The sequence below is a fragment of the Drosophila bipectinata genome, chromosome 3L (genome assembly GCF_030179905.1).
Source record: "Drosophila bipectinata strain 14024-0381.07 chromosome 3L, DbipHiC1v2, whole genome shotgun sequence".
NCBI lineage: Eukaryota > Metazoa > Arthropoda > Insecta > Diptera > Drosophilidae > Drosophila > Drosophila bipectinata.
In genome coordinates, this window is record NC_091738.1 from 17,000,684 (window position 1) to 17,022,354 (window position 21,671).

At 44.3% G+C, this 21,671-nt stretch overlaps 3 protein-coding genes across 6 annotated transcripts; 2 read left to right on the top strand and 1 right to left on the bottom strand.

Moving 5' to 3' along the window:
• The first annotated feature begins 70 nt into the window (after positions 1–70).
• Papss (PAPS synthetase) lies at positions 71–6,347 on the top strand. 3 transcript variants are annotated; one of them, XM_017234151.3, is made up of 4 exons: positions 71–419; positions 4,029–4,143; positions 4,206–5,731; positions 5,798–6,347. In XM_017234151.3, the coding sequence occupies exons 1-4, from the start codon at positions 378–380 to the stop codon at positions 6,002–6,004; spliced, it is 1,890 nt and encodes a 629-aa protein (XP_017089640.2). In that variant the 5' UTR covers positions 71–377; the 3' UTR covers positions 6,005–6,347. The 3 variants fall into 3 exon arrangements, with proteins under 3 accessions (XP_017089640.2, XP_017089638.2, XP_017089639.2); XM_017234149.3 differs by lacking the exon at positions 71–419 and adding an exon at positions 2,261–2,594; XM_017234150.3 differs by lacking the exon at positions 71–419 and adding an exon at positions 3,167–3,412.
• A 289-nt stretch (positions 6,348–6,636) lies between these two features.
• On the bottom strand, positions 6,637–9,850 carry Rab8 (RAS oncogene family member Rab8). The gene is made up of 5 exons (XM_017234062.3): positions 9,247–9,850; positions 8,482–8,542; positions 8,220–8,424; positions 7,844–7,984; positions 6,637–7,734 (listed from the first exon to the last, which is right to left on the bottom strand). The coding sequence occupies exons 1-5, from the start codon at positions 9,368–9,370 to the stop codon at positions 7,642–7,644; spliced, it is 624 nt and encodes a 207-aa protein (XP_017089551.1). The 5' UTR covers positions 9,371–9,850; the 3' UTR covers positions 6,637–7,641.
• A 260-nt stretch (positions 9,851–10,110) lies between these two features.
• Positions 10,111–20,561, top strand: Usp32 (Ubiquitin specific protease 32). 2 transcript variants are annotated; one of them, XM_017234060.3, is made up of 13 exons: positions 10,111–10,446; positions 12,637–12,871; positions 12,944–13,220; positions 13,307–13,535; positions 13,598–15,589; positions 15,647–15,952; positions 16,008–16,288; positions 17,444–18,087; positions 18,146–18,312; positions 18,367–18,554; positions 18,613–18,798; positions 18,854–19,309; positions 19,365–20,561. In XM_017234060.3, the coding sequence occupies exons 1-13, from the start codon at positions 10,389–10,391 to the stop codon at positions 19,641–19,643; spliced, it is 5,298 nt and encodes a 1,765-aa protein (XP_017089549.2). In that variant the 5' UTR covers positions 10,111–10,388; the 3' UTR covers positions 19,644–20,561. The 2 variants fall into 2 exon arrangements, with proteins under 2 accessions (XP_017089549.2, XP_017089550.2); XM_017234061.3 differs by having other exon boundaries at positions 16,008–16,231.
• The last annotated feature ends 1,110 nt before the right edge of the window (positions 20,562–21,671 follow it).

Sequence of the window (21,671 nt, forward strand, 5' to 3'; positions counted from 1 at the left end):
TTGGCCCATCTCTAATCAGCTGGCCCTCCGTGTCTACGTTGGTATGCGTGGGCGTTTATGTTTATGTTGTGTGTGTGTCAGTGTTCTTGTGAATTAGAAATTATACATTTTTCGTGAATTTGTTTGTTCGTTTTGTGTATTTGTAAATAAGTTTAAAGTAATTTTGTGCAATAATCCCCCTGCCCCGAGGCAGATGCTTGTGTAGAAACCGAGACACTACCCCCAAACCTCGTCCGTGGCAAACTTCATTCATCGATTGAGCCAAAATTCGACCCAAATCGAGCTCAGCCCAATAAAGGTGCTACTTTTCGCAGTATTGCTTGCAATTGCTTGGCAAGAGGACGTGTGTTAGTGGGTCGAATAGTTCCAGTCCGGATATGAGCGAAGCGCCAGAGAGCAGCAAAAAACGTCAAAAGACGGTGAGTCCGAAGACGTGGCCATGGCCCCAAAAATACTTAGAACCCCCATTAAGCCCCAGATGGAAGCTAAACAGTATTTGTTATGGGTTTTGTTTAAACAATTGTCTATAAAAAGTTTGGAGCACTTGCTCAGGTGTCGGATATGAAATAAATGAGAAATTAAAGAATATATATAGCCATGTTTACACAGCCGCTACCGGGCCAGATCCTCCATTCATTGCATCGCCGTCACCCTTACTTTCTACGTACATAACTCACTAACTTCCATATGGCTAGGGCGACACGTAATACTGCCCAAAAAACGGCTGCTTTCTACGCCCCTTCCTATTCCTAATCTAATCTCATTTGAGGAATAACCTAATTTTGCTTGAAAATGTACTGCAAAATAGCATCCAACATGCACGTAATTGATAAGGTAGCGATTCATTTGACCCAGGTTCTATCTCAAGTTTGGTTCTAATTTGTAACATCTTTACAAAGTATTTCCAAATGGATGCAGATCACAAAATAAAATAGGGAAGGCTATACATTTATGCCCTTGAAGATTTCTATAATATTTGTAGGTATATTTCTAATTATAAACTTGTAACATTTATCTAGAAAATCTTAAACCATTAAGCTTTATATAATCATAGAACTTAAGCGATTTGTAAGGGCCATGATGTTTCCTTTTCTTTCTAAAAATGTTTAGTCAGCAATAATTTTGATTAAGTTGATTCTACTAATTGCAGACGTCATATTTTCCTGTAGCGAATAGCGAATTTAAACATTTATTATTTTAAGCTTTAGCCAGGCATTAAATAAAAGCACATATGTACATATGTACACATGGCTTATGCACATATATACATATACGGACGATAACCAATATTTAGCTCAAGAGTACTTTATTTAATTTGCTTATCAGGCTAAAGTTTTTTTTACAGTCCCCTCTAGAGAAAAGACCCGTCATTGATAATCACAAGTAATGACCCCCCTCCTTGGAAAGTTAAAAACAAATTGAACTTATGCAACATGCAACACTATTTCCTTACAAACAACTGGTTACCACACCGAATGTTATTACTTTTGGCTAAAACAGGTTCAAAATAGAAAGAAAGTCTTCCGAGACGACTTTACAAAAAGTAAACAACTTGTGCTTTAGGATGAGCCCGACTTGGCAATGTTTTGGGGCTGGTCAAAAGTAGTTGAAACTTGGTCAACAGGCCGCCGCCTTAGTTGCCAAGTTGAATGACCAGCGTGTTAACTTGTCTTCAGTATCTTTAAGTTGTTATATTTTATAAGGTAGTTTTATGAATCACACTTTTTCAGTAGTTTATTGTTTTATTTTTGGTTACTTTCTAGGCCTTATAGGGTAGGGTATAAACCATAAAAATAATAAAGTTATAAAGTTATAAGGCTTTTCAACTAGAAATATTGTAAACTATTTTTCAGTAAAATTTAAAACCTATTTTTAAACTTGACACCTTTTTAATAAACAAAATGTTTTAAATGTTTATGGCTGTTTAAATACTAAATCTACAAAAGCTATCTTTAGGTTAGAAATCTTAGATCTTAGTTAGATAGTTATCAGCTATCTTTATGTTAGTAATAATATTTTAAAAAGCTTCTTGATATCTTTACTACCCAGTTAAGGGTGCTATGTACTTAGCTGTTTTTTATAAATTGTTTATCTTAAACCAAAACAAAACAAGGAAAGCAAACTATACTCTCACTATGAGAAGTATCTTGGCCAAATACCGTCATAAACAAGTTCCTATGTGGACCAGCCCCCCCTCTTGGAAGTATCTGCCGACGTGGCCGCTACTGTATTATAGTCTCGGCTGCAGGCTGTGGTATTTCAGTTGCAGTTTTGAGCTTCGACGAGAAAGTTCACGGGTTTTTGGTTTTGTTTTTGGCGGTTGTTGGTTTCGGTTTCAGCCGCGGTTCGTTCGGGCCAGGTTCGCTCGAAAATACATAAACTCTCGCCCGTTTAATTATCAAAGAGTACTTTGTTAGTCTGCCGCTTTCTTTTCGCCTGTCAACAGTTTGCTTCTTTTCGTTTGTGGAAAAATGTTTACCCGATGTGCCAATTCGCTTGGCCACTATCCTAATAATAACAATAACAATAACAGCCTCTATGCTGCTGCTTCCCCGAAGTGCTGCTTTCCAAATGACGGAAAATCAAGCGATGCGGTAAGTTTTATTTTGCTTGAGATCACCACCGAAAGAGATCCCCATCTCTCCCAACATAAAATTTAATAAAAATAATCTTTCAAGTGAGCTTCTAATTTTCCCACTTGGTACTTAATTAAAGATAAGATTAGAGCTACAAGATTAGATCTGTGTAGGTCAAGTATCTTGAACGAATTCCTACTGCGAGTTTTGTTGCCTTAGGCTTTCAATAAATATGCCATTTCTTAAGATTCTTTCAACACATTTTAAAGAGGCTTAGAAACAGGTTCGGTTTCTTGGGTTCTATATAGTCAGAACCTTCCGAACTTTGGCCAAATTCTAGCCAAGATCCACAGGGTCGAGAGATTATTAAGCAATCACTAGTCCGGAATAGATGTGGAGAGGGGGATCCAGAACCAAACAGAAGACTGGCCCGACCGACTGTTTAAACATTTTCTCCATATGGAGTAGAAGAATGGAAATGAGATATGGGGGGGGCCTGAGAAAGACTCCAATGAGTGATCTCTCTTTCCCTCTCCCATTCTCCGTAGCTTTGGGGGCAGAGCACGCCATATAATACCGTAAATATTATTGAAAACTTTCAGTCTGCCTTCGACTCTCGCCGCGTGTCTATGACGGAAATAATTTTGCATCCGGACTTTGTCTCCATAGCCATTGAATCCGAATCGAATCTGCACTGTTATCAGTGTTCAATGTGAATCGAATAATAAACCAAGAAATACAGTGACAAAATTAAAGTAACCCCAAGCATCTAAGAATTTACATAAAAAACTATGCCGAATCCTCCAATTGGATTTTATCCTCATATCAAGAGAAGGGTAAGGCCTAGTAGTCTCACATAGTAGTAGTCTATCTGAAACGTTGTCATTCAAAACAATTAAATATGATGATCAACTTGTTCAATTGGCGTGAAATTGATGAAATCTGTTGGGGAAGGGGAAAGGAATAAGACACTGTGACCCACTTTTAAGTCGGGCATACCTACCATATAAAATTTGTATATTTTTCTTTAGGGAAGCTTTGTTTATTGATAGAAAACTCCATTGTGCCTTAACCCCTTTTCCCAACCATGCAAAATCCGCACTCATAGATTGAGAGCCATCTGGGTTATACATATATATTGTATATAATATCGCATAATTCTCAACGCGATTTCGCAAACACGACCTTCTGCGGAAGGTCAACAAACTGAACGCAGAATTACAGCACCAATAGCCCGCGGGGTCAAAGCGATCTATTCCGATGATGACTTTTGCCTTTGGCTCCGGCTTCAACCTGAGCTCGGGCTTTGTGGCTCGGTCCAGAAAGACAAAAAAGAACCCGCCAATGGGCCTCGGGCACCTTCGCCATCCCATCTCGGCATGAATATTAATTTATGATAATTTCGAAAGCTAAACCCGATTTATTTCTGTTCCGCTTCTGGCTCTTTTGCAGTGCCTTCAAGTGGCGACGAATGTGACCGAACAGAAGCACCATGTCACCCGGGAGACGCGCGGCAAGAATCTGGGCCTGTGCCGGGGATTCCGAGGATGCACAGTTTGGCTAACGGGTAAGGATAGGGTAGCATATAAGGCTCAGAGATACTAGAAAATAATCCTTTCTATATTACAGGACTTAGTGGTGCTGGCAAGACCTCTATTGCCTTTGAACTGGAAGCCTATCTGGTGTCCAGGGGCATCCCCGCCTACGGCCTGGATGGAGACAACATCCGGACTGGGCTGAACAAGAACCTCGGCTTCACGCCCGCCGACCGGGAGGAGAACATCCGGCGGGTGGGCGAGGTGGCTAAGCTATTTGCCGACAGCGGTGTGGTAGCCATCTGCAGCTTCGTGTCCCCCTTCGCCGATGACCGCGAGATGGCCCGCAAAATCCACAAGGATGCGGGACTTAAGTTCTACGAGATTTTCGTGGACACCCCCCTGGACGTGTGCGAGACGCGGGACGTGAAGGGTCTGTACAAAAAGGCGCGCGAGGGTGTCATCAAGGGCTTCACCGGCATCACCCAGGAGTACGAGCGTCCTCAGAAGCCGGAGCTGGTGGTCAACACCCATGGCTACACGGTGCGCGAGTCCACTCAGGAGCTGGTTACCCTGCTGGAGCAGGAAGGCATCATTCCACGTTCGCTGCGCGACGTCGATCTGCTGCCGGAATTGTATCCCAGCGAGGCTATTGCCACGGAGGCGCTGCGTCATGAGGCAGAGTCGCTGCAGAGTCTGGAGATCAGCACCGTGGAGCTGCAGTGGGTGCAGGTCCTGGCCGAGGGATGGGCCTATCCTCTGCGCGGATTCATGCGCGAGGATGAGTACCTTCAGACGCTGCACTTCAACACCCTGCAGAGTGGCATGGACGGATCCTATCGCGAAAACCACTCGGTGCCCATCGTGCTCAGTGCCAGTGAGGCGGACAAGGAACGGTTGAACGATTGCTCTTCGCTCACCCTCAAGTACCAGGGCAAGGCGGTGGCTATTCTTCGCCGGCCCGAGTTCTACTACCAGCGCAAGGAGGAGCGCCTGGCACGGCAGTTCGGCACCAGCAACCCAGAGCATCCGTACAGCAAACAGGTGTACGAATCCGGCGAGTATCTGGTCGGCGGCGACTTGGCCGTCATCGAGCGCATCCGCTGGGACGATGGACTGGATCAGTACCGACTGACGCCCAATGAGTTGCGGAAGCGGTTCAAGGAACTGAACGCCGACGCCATCTTCGCCTTCCAGCTGCGTAACCCCATTCATAACGGACACGCTCTGCTCATGCAGGACACTCGGCGCCAACTCCTGGAACGAGGCTTCAAGCAGCCGGTTCTCCTGCTTCATCCTCTGGGCGGCTGGACTAAGGACGACGATGTTCCGCTCGACGTGCGTATGCGCCAGCATCAGGCGGTCCTCGATGCCGGTGTCCTTAGGCGGGAAGACACTGTTCTGGCCATCTTCCCCTCGCCAATGATGTACGCCGGACCCACAGAGGTGCAGTGGCATGCCAAAGCTCGCATGAACGCCGGCGCCAATTTCTATATTGTGGGCCGTGACCCGGCGGGCATGCCTCATCCCGACAAGCAGGCCTATCCAGACGGTAACCTCTACGATGCAACGCACGGAGCTCGGGTGCTGAAGATGGCCCAAGGCTTGGATAGCATGGAGGTGAGTAGAATAAACAATCTTGCATATTATTCAGCAAAAATAAATGAATTATTTTGTGTCTACCAGATCCTGCCGTTCCGGGTAGCTGCCTACGACAAAAGCGCCAGCAAGATGGCCTTCTTCGAGCCGAAGCGCAAGGACGAGTTCGAGTTCATCTCGGGGACCAAGATGCGCACCCTGGCCAAAACTGGCGCCAGTCCGCCAGACGGTTTCATGGAGCCAGAGGCATGGAGCATCCTGGCCACCTACTACCAGAACCTGCCGCAGGCGTAACCCGCCGGCCACGCCGTCAATCATCCACGTGCAATTCCTCCTAGTTATAGCTTGTGGGCCTATCATATACCCATGTGATTACCGCCAGGCACCGCTACATGTTCTGTCCCTCGTGTCGCAATGTTTTCGTGTACTTCGTTTCCCCCAATCCGAGCCTGTTTCCCTGTGTGTATGTGTGTGCTTTAAACTCCTAGCCCTTCTCCAGCTATCGAAGTGTTCGTATCGTACAATCTACTTGTATTTATAATTAAGTTTTTGACAAACCCCTCTGTTTATCTTAAGCTAAAGATCGTCCAGTCGTTTCAAGGACAGTTTTTAAAAAATATACAAATTAATATAACAAGTTTTACGTCTTTTTGGATGGGATATTAAATTAATAATTTAAAAAAATGACTGTATGGCTCTGTAGAATAAATGGCTATACGGTATTATACATAGTAAAAGACATTGCCTACTTTGGGGGTTCCGCAGAAAAGCATATAACAGTTTTCGCTAATTAATAAATCATAATGCCTATATAGAGGAGATTCCATATAAAAATTCAATTCAATTTACTTGCCACGTAACATATTTCCAACTATAAAATAATCTTAAACCCAATTAGATCATTCGATTATCAAAAACCATTCATATTTTTTGTTTTGCACATGATTTATTTTTATAAAATTGTATACGTTTAATCATTAATATTACAAGTAATTAATTAATATCAAATATGCAATTAGTTATCATTTAATTTCACACTATGTACTTTACTGCGCTGTGTATGTGTTTTTTATATTTTTGTTTTTTTTTTTAATTTTAATTTCAATTTCGTTTCGTTCGCTTCGATCTTCGATAATGATTATTGACATAGTCGTTAGGGTGTGCGACAAAAAAACATAATAAATACAATACAAACTTATAAAATGAAATGTGTGTGAAGATTAAGAATATAATAAGCACCCTCAGCTGTGCGAAACTACCACATACATTTACGATATAGATTTTGTATGGATCCGATCGGGTGAGGGACAGAATTCGAGGCGTATGTGTTGGGTAATTGTGCGTCTGGACATCCTCGGTATTCTTAACAAAATGGCAAAAATTTATCAAAAAAAAGTACACATATGCAATGAGCAAACAAGGATAGGTGGAACTAATCATATGCGTACACATACATATATATTTTTTTTTTTATCGTTTTACAATTAATAATTTACAAATCGACAACAACCATGGCTGCTAGAGAAAATCATAACTCCGTAAATACTAAAAAACCTCTTCGAGAAAGACGCGGGCGGGTCGGATTGGCTGCTTTTGCACACTTTCTTTATCTTTTACGCTGGATCTTTTAAACTTGAGTTATATACGTATATATTTATATCAATATATTATTTATACCTATTCATATTTCGTACGCACTGCCGTCATATACTTTATTTAATAACTGTTTCATAATGCATTACGTTTTATTGTTCCATTATGAGAAGGGGGGGCAGCTGGCTGTTGATGTTGATTTTGTTTGTTGATGTCCACACTGTGCTCGATCTCGGTATGGAGGGTTTCCGAACCTAACAGGAATTAAGAAAACTACTACCACATACACTATCGTTGCTACCACCATGCCGCATCAGTGCCGAGCGCACGTTGCCACGTCAAAGCAGACTGCATCTGGACAGCCAACTGTCCTTCGTCCGACTGTCCATGGGTTTCAGCTGATGTCCGCCCTTGGGTGGGTTGTTCGCCTCCTGTGAATACACAAACACGCACACACACACACACACACGTTGTTATAGAAAAAAGATTCTTTGTTTCCCATCCAACTTTTATTTTATTTCTTTTTTCACCGCCACTCACCATTCGCTTTTCCGTTTTCGCTTTGATATCACTGGCGAGGGTGAGGAAGGCTTCTTCCACGTTGATGCTGGCTTTCGCGGAGGTCTCCATAAACTTGATGCCATACTCGATAGCCAATTGTTCGCCTCGCTCCTTTGAAACCTATTATAAAAGTTAAAGTGTTAAAGTGGTCATTTAACAGTCGTTTATTGTACTTTGCAAGTGGGAATTGAAACCCTTTTTTCTTAAAAAAATCTATCAAATAAGTGACTCAACATTAAAGCTTAATAATCAACACTAGAAGCGTTATGAATGTTGAAAAAATGTATTAACCTCAAACCGATAAAGCCAATTTGTCATCTACCCTATATATTCTTGGGATTATTTCGGTACTCACCTGTCGCTTATCGGTCAGTTCGCACTTGTTACCCAGCAGCATTTTCTCGACATCGGCGGAGGCATTTTCCTCAATGTTCCTTATCCAATTCTTAATATTTTCAAAGGACTTCTCCTGGGTTATGTCATAGACCAGCATGATGCCCATGGCACCTCTGTAGTAGGCCGTGGTGATTGTGCGAAAACGCTCCTGGCCGGCAGTGTCCCTAAAAATAATAAAATAGGTAAATATATTAAGCCTTAATAGTTGTCTAATTACTTACCATATTTGCAGCTTTATTTTTTTGTTATCTAATTCAATTGTTCTAATTTTAAAATCGATACCTGTGACCAAAGAAAAGAGGAAAAACATGAGAGTCAGCCAAACATACGTAATTAATTTGAATAATTTGGCAGCCGAATGAACCTGTTTGCTCGCAACTCGTGACGTAGCACCCCACCACTCGAAAGAGCGGCGGCCGTCAAGACAAAGAGCAACCTGAACAAACCACGCAATTGATTGAAACAATGTCGTTAAGTAAATATCCCAAATTGGGAATTAGAGCAGAGGGACGTGCCAAATACGAAAATAAACAATTAGCTGCGAAGCGGGGGCGGGGGGGAGAAAAGAACTCGGATTTCCAATCCGGGGTCTTCACTGGCAAAGAAAACTGTATCGGAGAGATAAGAGCTTAAAAAGTACAATGACTCTTGGCGCAAGCCATTTGTTTCCGTTGTTATTATTATTGTGTGGGCTTATAAATAGATACAGATATATGTGTATTATTTTTTGGGAAACCTTTATCGCATTAGTCTAAAAGGGAGTCTCCACTCAGAGCATCCTCTTACCCTGAACATCAACAATAATTATGACGAATACAGGGACTATTAAAAGAGGAGCGGTGTCAGTGAGTCACGACTGAGCGAAGTTCAAGAAAGCCCGGCAGCGTCAGAACCAATTCAATCAGCATAGAATTCTATGGAAGTTCCACCAGCCACCAGATGACTGATTGCGTTGGCAGTATCTCCCATCTAGCCACCATTCTCACCTATCGTGGATATAAATGTCGTGTTGAAGGCGTCCTCGGAGAAGCGGAACAGGATGCAGGTCTTGCCCACACCGGAGTCGCCTATCAGTAGCAGCTTGAACAGGTAGTCGTAGGTCTTGGCCATGGTTCTGCTTGATGGGGGGATATGGAGATCACAGTTGTTCGTCACTACTCCGTATAATAAAGTAACGAAATGGTGGACACGTCGTCGTTGTCGTCTCCTGCGTGCAGTGGAAAATCAAGGGTCTCGGCTCCGCTTTATTGGCCACTAATAACGCTAATAATATACTATTCCTAGACGTAACCACACCACACTACGGTTCGCTCGCTCTTTGCCGTTTTTCTCAGCTCTCGGTACTTTTGGGTGTGTGTTTGTGTTTTCGATTTCGTGTTTAAATGGCGACGTAGTTTTATAAGTTTCTGGGCTTGTTCAGAAGATTACGCGCGGCTTTTCCGGTGGGAAACTTATTGGCCGCGCTTGCTACCGGGCGAGTATGTTAAGTGTTGTGGTGTATAGGACGTGGAAATTAAGTTTATTAGCTGCTTTCTAATTACGCCCGTACAAAAAAATATGGTTTTAGTGTTGATTAACAAATTTTTTCGGCCCAGGGTTGAAGTGTGAGCCTATCGAAATTCTATCGAGCTTGAATCCCTGTTTTTGGGGTTTATCAACACAATTCTATTAGGGGGGTAACACATTTAGTTTTTCTTCATAACATAGACAGTTCTTTTAAGACTAGAACTACAGAAAATATAAAATGACTCCCAGTGTTATTTTTAGCCCTATATTTCATATTTTTAATTTAACTAATTCAACTTCTTGACGATTCAAAAACTTTAATTGTTGATGCCAACTCTAGCTGCTAATCAGCTGGGCGAACGCGCGTAGCCGTGCGAATGGCAAGTCCATGTTCGACACTGTATATTATTATTCCAGGCCCGCTTTACGCAGCTCCTAATCCGTTTAACATCCCATTTGATCCTATCCGCGACGGCACAGCGAACGTAAACAAATGTGAACAGTGTCAGTGCAGGAGGACGCAGCAGCAGCAGCAGCAGACGACGGGAAGGAGGAGCAGACGCAGCAGCAGGATCGGATTCTAAGAATCCGACGCACTTTGCAGTTGTACCCCCACAAAAGCATGGGCACCAAGGAGTCCAAGCACGCTTGCATCAGCTACGAGGATGCCGTTAAGCGAGGTGAGCTCTCCGGACGGGCAACTGTCGATGGAAGAGAAAATGACCGTGGAAATGGGTCACTGCTAATCAACGCAACTTGACCAATAAAAACAACAACAATGGGCCCCAGAACACCAACACAGGTGTGATTGCGCTTTATCGATTCCATTGTTGTGCTTCTACAAATTCTAATTGTCACCAGTGGACACCACAAATTCCAACTACTCCCAACCCCTGCCGCATTTCTGTGGGTTTTTGGAGTCTTTTTTCATTTGATTTGCAATTCTAGAGGCCCATCCATGTGTTTGTGTGTGTCCGTGCAATTGTGTGCATAGGTATTTGCGTCTCCGCCGCCAGTGACGTCACAATAGAAAAGCTCATCCGACCGGGTGGTGGCGAAGGGTGGATGTGGACAGTGGATGGTGGTGGGTGGCTGGGAGACAACAAAGCAGCGACGAACTTAAACAGTTAAATAGCCCAACCAAGTGCAGTGCAAGCTTAGGGTTGATGAAAAGCGCGGATACGAAGGCGACTGTGAACGCAAATGCGGATAATTTCAAGTTCTGCATGTCATGCTCCCCCCAACCCCAACCCATCCCATCCCCAAAGTGCACTTCTAATGTATGTGCCTTGAACTGTGTGTGAAATGTATTAAAGTATCAAAATCACATTTAAGTACATTTTTCAGATAGCTGGGCAATCTTTTGGACACTAATAGAGAACCTGCTAGGCAATCTACAGGTGTAATTCTACAAAGGGAGATTTTAAATTCAATTATTTGTAGTATTTAACAACTCTTATATATTTTTTAAAGCCATTCTCGATTAAAACATCGTAGGCTTTAGCCAAAAATAAATAATCTTTAACTTTTATTTAAAGATATCTTGTATTTCTATGAAATACACTTTCTTAGATACCGACAGTTCACTGTATTCAAGGTCCATCAAATAGAACTTACTTTTAATATGAATTGGTAATCTAGCAAAGTTAAGATTATTAATTCAGCCATTGGTAAAAAAAAAAAACCACCGCCACTATCCAATTCAGCAATTGAAGCCCTACCTGTTCCCACCTGTTCCCGGTGACGTGTTGTGCTCGGAATTGCTTTGGCGCCGTTTATTCCAACCTCATTTTGGTCGGGTATTCATCATCCGGTGACCGCGGCTACGGCCGCTGATTTGTGGCGAGCCACCCAGCCAGCGAGAGCAAAGAAAACGAATGTCGCTGATAAGGCCCACCCCCTCGACGGGGGGCGGTCAGGTGCGTGAGTCTCTTATTAGCCGCTACGACCGGTTCCACTGAGCTGACGAGGAAATCGACGGGGGAAATACTCGGAGTGCTTGCATGCCAGCCAGCTTGCGGCAGTCGCAATCACAGACCCCACGTTGCACTGGCATTTTAGCAAAAAATTCCGTTTCCGTGACGTCGCTTAATTCTCTGCAGCGACACAATTTGCTCCGCATTTTTATGCCCAATTAGCGCTTATCAGTCGTGGGAGTACTTAACCTGATCACTGAAATTTAAATGATTTATTGATTGCTTGTTGAATGACAGTTACTTAGACCTATAAACTATAAAATGAATCATTGTGATTTAAAAAAGATAGTATTTCTTTGATCAAATAGAGGTGCGAGGTTCTAACTTTGTTTGCAAAAGATACTTTTTAAAAAAGGATGGATGATCTTTATAATAATGTGGCATATTTATAAATAATATTAGTTATTTTTAATCCCCAAAACTTTTGTCTTCCTTTCTCTCCCAACGTTTTATAACTAAAATGTGCTACGATTTTTTAATTATCGCCGAACGAATGTGTTTGTGGCCGTAAACATATGCATGCACTTGTGCACTTGTGATTCCGCCGGGGCGATTGAATGATTCACAAACATTCGGAAAACACTCAATTGCTGATAACAGACAATTAGGTAACCCGGAGAGTTAATCTCAAAATTGAATGGATAGATAAATAATTACAGAACTCGTTTTTATGGTTGTCATAAATGAAGGGGAGCGATGTTATCATGCTTCTTATTATTTATTATTTCCTAAACTTTGTTTGGATGTGACGTTGCATTGGGGGTTTGGTGTGAAAATGAATAAACCATGTGGATGCGGGGGACCCCAGCTATTTATATAGATTTTTGAGGTTGGGATTAACCCACCCGCCTGACCATTACTCATCCAGTTCACGTCTCCAATTTGTGATTCTAGTTAGCGACGCGGAGCTCCGACGCCTGAAAGATGCCTTCAAGAAGTCAGCGGGCGTGGGACGGCAGTTCCTCAGCCGGAATGCCTTTCAGCAGGATGTACTCTGCGAGGGAGTGCCGCCGAAGATCACGGACATGCTGTATGCAGCCTGTGGCGGAACGCAGCGTGGAATATCCTTCAAGGATCTGCTCTGCGGCTTGGTTCTGATCACGAGAGGCACTCAGGAGGAGAAAACCAAGTGAGTGCTTAATAGAACTCCATAAAATGATTAAAAAACTAAACTAAAAAACTAACCTTTTCTTTTTAACAGATTTCTGTGGAACCTTTACTGTAATGATGCCGGCACCTACATCATCAAAACGGACTACGTCCGCAATGTGAACCTGGCTCCATTCGAGAGCGTCTCCCTGTTCGCCCAGAGCGAACGCGTCAATTTCGAGCAGTTCCAGGACTGGATCGTTAAGCACCGCAATGCCACGGTTCTGTCCAAATGGCTGCTGGCGGACAACTGTGTCAGTCTCACTTCGGAGCTGGAGACCCCCACGTTTTATCAGAGCTTGGCTGGCGTTACGCATCTGGAGGAGAAGGTAGTGTGAATCTCCTACTTTATCAAGCCAGATATAGGAACATTTTATTGGAAAGTTTAATACTAACTTTCTTAATTTTATTACAGGACATTGGTGACCTGGAAAAGGAGTTCTGGCGCCTCAAAAACACCTCACAAAACGGCCAAATCGATCTGCAGTTCCTCGGTCCCCTAATCAGCCCACCAATACCAAAAAATGCACTGGCAGGTCTCTTCAATGCTTTCGATGAGAACCGTGATGGACACATCGACTTCAAGGAGCTGTGCTGCGGCGTAAGTGCTGCTTGCCGAGGACCTGGAGTGGAAAGGACACGGTGTAAGACTAAAGTAATTTTAGACATATGTAAGACATATTTTAAGAAAACTCTGCCCTTTAAGTTTGTTTCAAGATCTTTGATGTGGATAGGGACGGAGTTTTGAGCCACGAGGAGACACTACAAATGGTGAACGTTCTGCTGCTGGTGGCCAAGGAGAACCGTGAGGCCGAGCACTATCGGGAGCTAACCATGCAGCATGTAATCAGTGATCTGCTAGAGTTTGGACAACGCAGGAGTCCAGACGGCACGCCCAGCAAACTAACTCGGGATAATGTATCGCTCACCGCCGAGGACTTCATGCTCTGGAATGTACAATGCGATATGCGGCTAATGCAGCCTCTCCTGGACCTGATCTTCGAGCTTTGTCACATAGTCTTTGGGCTGTGGCCGCAGTGCAAGCACATGGAGAACGATATTGTCCGGGGATGGCTGCGCCGAGAGGAGCAACGACCATATAGAGTGGGCCAGTTCTGGTATCTGATTGCCCACGACTGGTGGTTGGGATGGATGCAGTATACCCAGCACACGGCCCACACCTGCGACTATTGCAAGCGCACTGCAAGCCAGAAAACCGCCGTGGACGAGGCACTCGTGTGCGATGAAAGCTTTAACACTAATAGCCTGGAGCAGCACGACAGCTACTCGTTGGGTTCTGGCACAGGCTCAGCCTCTGGCTCCAATTCAGCCAGCAGTGGCATCTCCGCGGGCCGACACTGTGGACCCACGAGGCCAGGACCCATCGACAACAGCAACCTGATCACCGTGAATCCGTACAGAAATGTTCGCACCCTCACAGGCGAAGGAGGCCACCTGAAGCGGGACACACCCCTGGTGCAGAATCACGACTTTGAGCTGGTGCCCAAGTCGCTGTGGAAAGCTTTAAATCGGTGGTATGGCGACAATCTGCCACTACCCCGGCAGGTCATACAACCACCAAACTCTGATGTGGATCTGGAGCTGTACCCGCTGAACCTGCGAATCCTGCTGCATCAGGCCCAGCCCTCCCAAACCGGAGCTGGCGGAGGCTCCCAGCTGGGGAGCTGGGGTTCCACGGTGAGCGGTGGTTATGGAGTTCTTGCCTCTGGTGGCGGATATGCGGCCATCGCCGCAAGCAGCGTACTTCAGCCGCCCAAGCGATACCTAGCCTACACGGCCGCATTCAGCCGCCTGGCAACGATTCGGCAGGTCGGTGACTTCCTCTGCGAGCAACTGCGTCTGAAATCCGAAGACATTCGGCTGTGGCACGTGCCGTACCCCGACACTGGAGCCATATTGCTGGAGGAGGATGCCATGTGCCTAAAGGAGCTGCTGATACGCGACAACGACCAGCTCCTCCTAGAGATCCGCAACAAGGACCTCACCTGGCCGGAAGAGCTTGGCTCTTTGGCCACGGCTCAGAGTGGTCAGGGAGCCGGAACACCGGGCGATCGTCGTCGCCTCACCCGCAGCTCCATTATGTCCGTACATGCGCCTGGCGCTACCGGACTCCACAATCTGGGCAACACCTGCTTCATGAACGCCGCCCTACAGGTTCTGTTCAACACCCAGCCCCTGGCCCAATACTTTCAGCGCGAGATGCATCGCTTTGAGCTAAATGCCACCAACAAGCTGGGAACGAGGGGCCAGTTGGCCATGCGCTATGGGGAGCTGCTCAAGGAAGTCTGGACCGCAACGACGCGCTCGGTGGCTCCGTTGAAGCTGCGCTTCTGCGTCAACAAGCATGCCCCCCAGTTCGCAGGCGGTGGCCAGCACGATTCGCAGGAACTGCTCGAGTGGCTGCTGGATGCCCTGCATGAAGACCTCAACCGCGTAACAGAGAAGCCGTACAGCGAGCTGAAGGACTCGAACGGTCGGCCCGATAAGATCGTCGCCGCCGAGGCTTGGTCGCAGCATCACGCCCGCAACCAATCGATCATTATAGACCTCTTTTATGGTCAACTGAAGTCAAAGGTCAGCTGCCTGGGTTGTGGATACGAATCAGTGAGATTTGATCCATTCAGTCTGCTCAGCTTGCCACTGCCCGTGGAGAACTATGTCTACCTAGAGGTCTTGGGTGAGTAGGTCATTTTCCTAGTCTTTAATTACTATCTAATCTATCCTATCCTTCTAGTTATCCTTCTGGATGGCAGTGTACCCATTAAATATGGCCTTCGTCTCAACTCGGAGTGCAAGTACGCGGATCTGAAACACAAACTTGCCACCCTTTGTAACCTCCAACCCAGCCTGATGCTCGTGTGTGAGCTTTGGAACTCCCAGATACGCCAGGTTCTGGCCGACGAGGAGAAGCTGCGCACCCAGAGTGCCAAAGATCTGTACATCTACCAGCTACCGGAACAAAACAATGTGCGAACGCGCTCCAACTCGGTGCTCAGCATGCACATCGAACAGGGACTCAAGGATATCCAACGCAGTTCCGGTAAGGCAATAGCTTATTATGAATTTCAAGGATTAAACTTGATTCCCATTGGCAGCCCTTATTACTGCCCAAGATTCGCTGTCGTCCTTGAGTACTCTGCAAACCTCCAGCCAACGTGCCTCGTCTCGTGTCCTTTGCAATGGCCATGTTGCAGGACTAGACATGGAGCCGGAGGCTGAGGCAGAGTCTAGGTACAACAGCAGCAGTAACAACATTTTCAGCGGAAACGGAAGCGGCGACAACCAGGTGCACGAACTTCTGCCAGATGAGGCCGGAAAGGTAAGCCGGTGCTTTGGAAAGAGAGAGTGCATGCCCCACAGCCTATTTTGCTTCAAGGTATGGCTTCTATACTATATTAACATACACGTATTTAATATCATAGATTTATGCCCAGTCACTGGGTCGATCGATTCTTAAATTGAGAACTTCCTTTGCCATAGGATAGAGCTCGTCCCTAGCAGCGAACACAGCTCGTGTCTCCGTGTCATGGTCGTCGCAATAGCGAATCCCCAGATCAGAATCCGAATCAGAATCCGTTCAAGAATCCGCCTCCGTCTGCTTTTCTTGAGTGTAATCTAAAGATATATTAAATACCGAATATGTTAAGTGAACAGTTGCCGTCTGCCGTCTGCTGGCTGCGTGGTTTGTGGGCTTCCCTCTTAACTCTACTCAACTACTAGCATACTCTGTATATTCTCCCTATACTCTTCGTATCCGCACACTGATTTACCCAATCGATCTAAATTATTTGTATCCTATTTTATATATACGTATATCCTTCTGTACTAATCACATTTAATTTGTTGCCGGCCTTTCTATAACTTTTGTAAATTATTTGCTTCAACAAAATCAAACCGAATCACCTATTGCTATCCTTTCTGGAATCTTTGTTGATCTTTAGTATGTCGTGTTGTTGGTTAGAGGATTGGAAGTTTTATAAACATAATATATAGCTTTACAGTTTGCTTTAAGTTTTTAGTAATTTAGCTTTGTTGGAAGCTCTTAGACTTTCATTAAAATTAAATAGTATTGTTTGTAGTAAGTTTTCTTGAATTTAGGATGATTTGACTTAAATTAGCTAGTTAATAATTCAAATAAATACTTTATTGTTTCAATTGTTTGAAATTTATATTAAAAACCTTTATAAAAACTTTTAGACCTCGCTTTCAAGTTAAAAATATTTTCAAAAACTAAGTTCATGATTTTTAATTGCCACCTTTTCACTCACCACCGATTTCACAGAATAACCAAAGTAAAACAAAGCTAATTTTTAATCACAAGCAATAATTTATAAATATTTAATTTAGCATTAAAGTTGAGCGTTTATCGTTTAGAGGTATTGTGTACATTATCGAGTAGATTGATCCTTGGTTAATTGAGTTCCCAAAGCTTTAGCACACACACACTCATTGAGTCATAGACACCACCCATCCAATCGCACACCGACTCTCTATTTATCCCCAAACTCTCTAATACGAAATCCTGGCACAGGAGTCGCTCACATTGAGCTCCAGTCCCGAGAACCATTTCATCCACGGAGCGGCGGCTCAGCAGAAGCGTGTCTCCTCCGCCAAGCTGCTGCACACGGAGAGCAACACCAGCTCCATGTCCTACACGAATCCCTCGGGAGAGAACTCCATGGAGAGCTCGTTGACGGAGCCCAATCCGCTGGCAGAGCTGACGGGTGGAGCCCACGTAAGCGGAAGTGGCAGTGAAGACTCGTCTAGCTCCTGCCGAACATCGCCCAACGAATCCAGTGGCCTGAGCACAGCTCACACGCTGGGCGCCAGCCTCGATGTGGACGAGCAGGCGGAAGAGGGAAACGAAGAGGAGCCGGATCAGCAAATAACCACCTCGCAGCCGGAGACCAGCAGCGGCGTCTACTCCCGACGCTCCTCGCAGCCGCACAAGGCCGGCAAGTATCTGGTAGCCGTGCATCGGAAGATCACCCGCCACGACAGCTACTTCCTGTCCTACCACAAAACCCGGCCCAGCCTGTTTGGAGTGCCTCTGCTCATCCCGAACAGCGAGGGCGGCACCCACAAGGATCTGTATTGTGCCGTGTGGCTGCAAGTGAGCAGGTTACTCAGTCCTTTGCCGGCTACAACGGATCAGGCGAACCATGCCGCCGATTGGTGAGACCCAAGACCCTTTTTTAATTCAAAAATGTTTAATACTTTAATCTTCTTGCAGCGACGACAGTCTGGGCTATGATTTTCCCTTTACGCTGCGAGCAGTTAAGGCGGACGGACTCACCTGTGCCATCTGCCCCTGGTCGAGTTTCTGTCGGGGCTGCGAGATTCGTTGCAACAACGACTTTGTGCTCCAGGGAGCTCTGCCACCGATTAATGCTGCATCCAGTAAGTCTTTCCGAGCAGAGTCTTTTAAGAAAAATACTAATCTTCACTTTCTAGGCAACACCACTACACCAAAAATGAATGCTAAATTCCCATCGTTACCAAACTTGGAGGTCAAGAGGACGCCAGAGTACACCGCCTCGTTATCGTATACACCGACAACGAAATATTTCGAAGACTTTACCATTGCCATTGATTGGGATCCGACCGCCCTGCATTTGCGCTACCAAAGTACCTTGGAGCGGGTAAGATACTTAATCCCAACACTACTTTCTTATGGTAGACTAACCACATGTATTGTAGCTGTGGGTGGACCATGAAACCATTGCCATAAGCCGACGGGAGCAAGTGGAGCCCGTTGACCTAAACCATTGCCTGCGCGCCTTTACCTCCGAAGAGAAGCTGGAGCAGTGGTACCACTGCAGCCACTGCAAGGGCAAGAAACCCGCCACCAAGAAGCTGCAGATCTGGAAATTGCCTCCGATATTGGTTTGTCCATAAAACTATTAATCAAAAACTATATCTTACATTATTTCCATTGTAGATTGTTCATCTGAAAAGGTTCAACTGCGTCAACGGCAAGTGGGTCAAGTCCCAGAAGGTGGTGCACTTCCCCTTTGACGATTTCGATCCTACTCCATATTTGGCATCCGTGCCACAAGAGACGATACTGCGTCACAAAGAATTGTTGGAAATAAAGAAGGACAATGACTTTACGATGGCCAGCAGCGAAGTGGTTAGCGAGCTGGATGAGATCGATGGGGCTAGCAATCAGGACATCGAAGAGAAGGAGGCAAAGCCGACCACCTCATCTCCAGTTGCCACAGCCAATATTCTGCGACAGAACAGAAGCATCAATACTGTTCGAAGGCAACGCCTCATTTCCACAAGTCTCACCAAGACGCCCATAGTGGATGGGGAGTTCGAGGACTACCACCAGCACAGGCTTAAGGAGGAGGTGGACGAGTTTGATCCAAAATACAGACTCTATGCTGTAGTGGTGAGTATTCTCTCTTAAGAAACTAAAATTCAGATTCTAAATCTCAATATTCTAGTCCCACTCTGGCATGTTGAATGGCGGTCACTACATTTCCTACGCATCGAATTCAAGTGGTTCCTGGTACTGCTACAACGACAGTTCCTGTCGTGAAATATCCCAGAAGCCAATGATAGATCCGAGTGCTGCCTATCTGCTGTTCTACGAGCGCAAGGGCCTGGACTATGAACCCTACCTGCCCAATATCGAGGGCCGCGTATTACCACATGCCACTGGACTCCCGCTGGAAGTGGACGAGACCGAGGGAGAGCTGAAGAAGCTGTGCACGATATCCTAACTGAAGTCCACTCTCCGACCCCGATCTTTCTGGTCATGGCTATGAGGGATTCTATTATTATTGTACCCGTTCTATGATAGTGTTTTGTGTTTTGTTTTGCACCGCGTCGTATGTTTTGTTATTTACTATTTTAAGCTTATTTGGATTTGCGCAGCTTTAGTTGCTTAGCCCTAATTAGTTACTAAGTCTATCTCTACACGCTTTTGAAGCCTTTCGGGTTCAATGCGTGTACTATACTACAAATTTGTGTAACATATTCAAGTTTTAGCTTTTAAGTTATGCGTTTACCTGGTCAATGGCCAATTAGTTATGTTTGTTTAGCTCAACGATCCCTTTCACCATTCTTATTGTTGGTTTTTGTTTTTTTTTTCTCGTTCTCGTTCTCGTTGTATATAATTTTAAAATTTTGTATTTGTATTAGGCCCGAAGTGTGTGCCAGATTGTAATTATTTATGCCAGACCAGACGTTTGGTTATTCCATTTACTTTGTAATGTCTAACTTGTAATGTGTAATTGGTACTATTGTAAATAGCAAATGAAAGGCGAAATGTTGTCGACTCTTTGATATTAAAAATTTATCAGCAATATCAAGATGTTACGAATTTCACATCCCAAGAACTCGCAGACTATTGTTGCTCTACTCATACGTATTTAAATGTATTGATTGATTCATTGATTGATCGATTGATTGATTGGCTTTGTGTAACGCGCCGAGCAGATTCGGTTCGAAATTAGTATTGCGCTTATCAGATATGACTTCAATATATCTAATGATTATGTATTTGATATTTACAAATTATATATATACACCCACAGATATGTATACATACAGAACTTAATAATTTATATTAATATACATGAACATGATGATATATTCGAAACGGAAAGCTATGAATAAAACAACTTTTATCGCTTAAACTGAATCGTTTTTTATTTAACCATAAAGATCTGCGATGAAATAATGGTGGAATTGGCCATGTCTTAAAAATAACTTAATACCAATAACAAAAATTATGAATATAAACTAATATTTTGTCGTAAAGCCTTTATTGGCTATAACAGCTTCACACCTACGTGGCATGGAGTCCACCAAGTCCTGGCAACCAAGTCCTGAGGGGAATCTGGGCCCACGCGTCCTGTACAAATTGCCAAAGCTGCAGCTTTGAAGTCGTGTATTTCTTTGCCACATATCCCTTGCTAAGCTAAGAGCTGGGTGGTACTCAGTGTTTGGGGGTCGTCGGACGTACTGTCTGGAGCCTGTCCCAACAAATGAGACCAGTTTGGGTTCATCTATCCAAAGAATATTGCGCCATTTCGTCACTGGCCAGTTCAAATGGCTTTTGGCAAACTCCAATCGAGCTTGGATATCGACCTTTTACCAAGTAATGGCACCTTTTGGGGGCTACTCGCATTTAAATTTTCATTTACTAATCGACGGCGAATGGTGACGTTGCTGATCTACAACTTCAGCTCCTTTTTTACATCCCTAGAAGAAGCAAAAGGATTCGCTTTGGTGAACCGCACTTTTCTTCGGCCTTCAATATCGGTGGTTTTTATCAATATTTCTTTCAATATCGGTGATACCATTTTGGCAAAACAATTTACCATATCTTGGATTTTTTATAGGGTTTTTCCAGCTTTCTAAGCTGAACTATCAAATTCCTCTCTTTCTTTGAACAGTGGTGTCCTTTTCCCACTAAAATCAACAATCAACATTTGCATGGTTAATGTGTATTTTCATTCAAATTATATAAATAAACTTAAGCAAACTTACTTTTCACAAAATTTTTAATTTTTTCGTCGCTTTTTAGGGATCAAAAAGAAAAACTGCTATTTTTATGAACAGCCAAGAACTTGTGATTTTGAAAAAAAAAACCCAAAAAACGGAAATAAAAGGCCAAACTTACGAAATTGTTATACTTTTCCCATCTCTAAGTCCCATTTTACAAAAATAATGATCAAGCGATCAACTAACGAAAAGGAAAACGCCAAGTCTTGATGCCTACCAAAATTAAATTAATTTCATTT

What these genes read in the sequence shown, in the direction of transcription:
- Papss (XM_017234149.3), top strand. Translation starts at nt 2,472, where the DNA reads ATGTTTACCCGATGTGCCAATTCGCTTGGCCACTATCCTAATAATAAC. An exon ending in ACGGAAAATCAAGCGATGCG is followed by an intron (nt 2,595 to 4,028) that starts GTAAGTTTTATT and finishes GCTCTTTTGCAG; the next exon opens with TGCCTTCAAGTGGCGACGAA. An exon ending in AAGGCTTGGATAGCATGGAG is followed by an intron (nt 5,732 to 5,797) that starts GTGAGTAGAATA and finishes TGTGTCTACCAG; the next exon opens with ATCCTGCCGTTCCGGGTAGC.
- Rab8 (XM_017234062.3), bottom strand. Translation starts at nt 9,370, where the DNA reads ATGGCCAAGACCTACGACTACCTGTTCAAGCTGCTACTGATAGGCGAC. An exon ending in AACTGACCGATAAGCGACAG is followed by an intron (nt 7,985 to 8,219) that starts GTGAGTACCGAA and finishes CTTTTATAATAG; the next exon opens with GTTTCAAAGGAGCGAGGCGA. An exon ending in CGAAAACGGAAAAGCGAATG is followed by an intron (nt 7,735 to 7,843) that starts GTGAGTGGCGGT and finishes GTGTATTCACAG; the next exon opens with GAGGCGAACAACCCACCCAA.
- Usp32 (XM_017234060.3), top strand. Translation starts at nt 10,389, where the DNA reads ATGGGCACCAAGGAGTCCAAGCACGCTTGCATCAGCTACGAGGATGCC. An exon ending in GGATATCCAACGCAGTTCCG is followed by an intron (nt 15,953 to 16,007) that starts GTAAGGCAATAG and finishes TCCCATTGGCAG; the next exon opens with CCCTTATTACTGCCCAAGAT. An exon ending in ACCGATTAATGCTGCATCCA is followed by an intron (nt 18,313 to 18,366) that starts GTAAGTCTTTCC and finishes TTCACTTTCTAG; the next exon opens with GCAACACCACTACACCAAAA.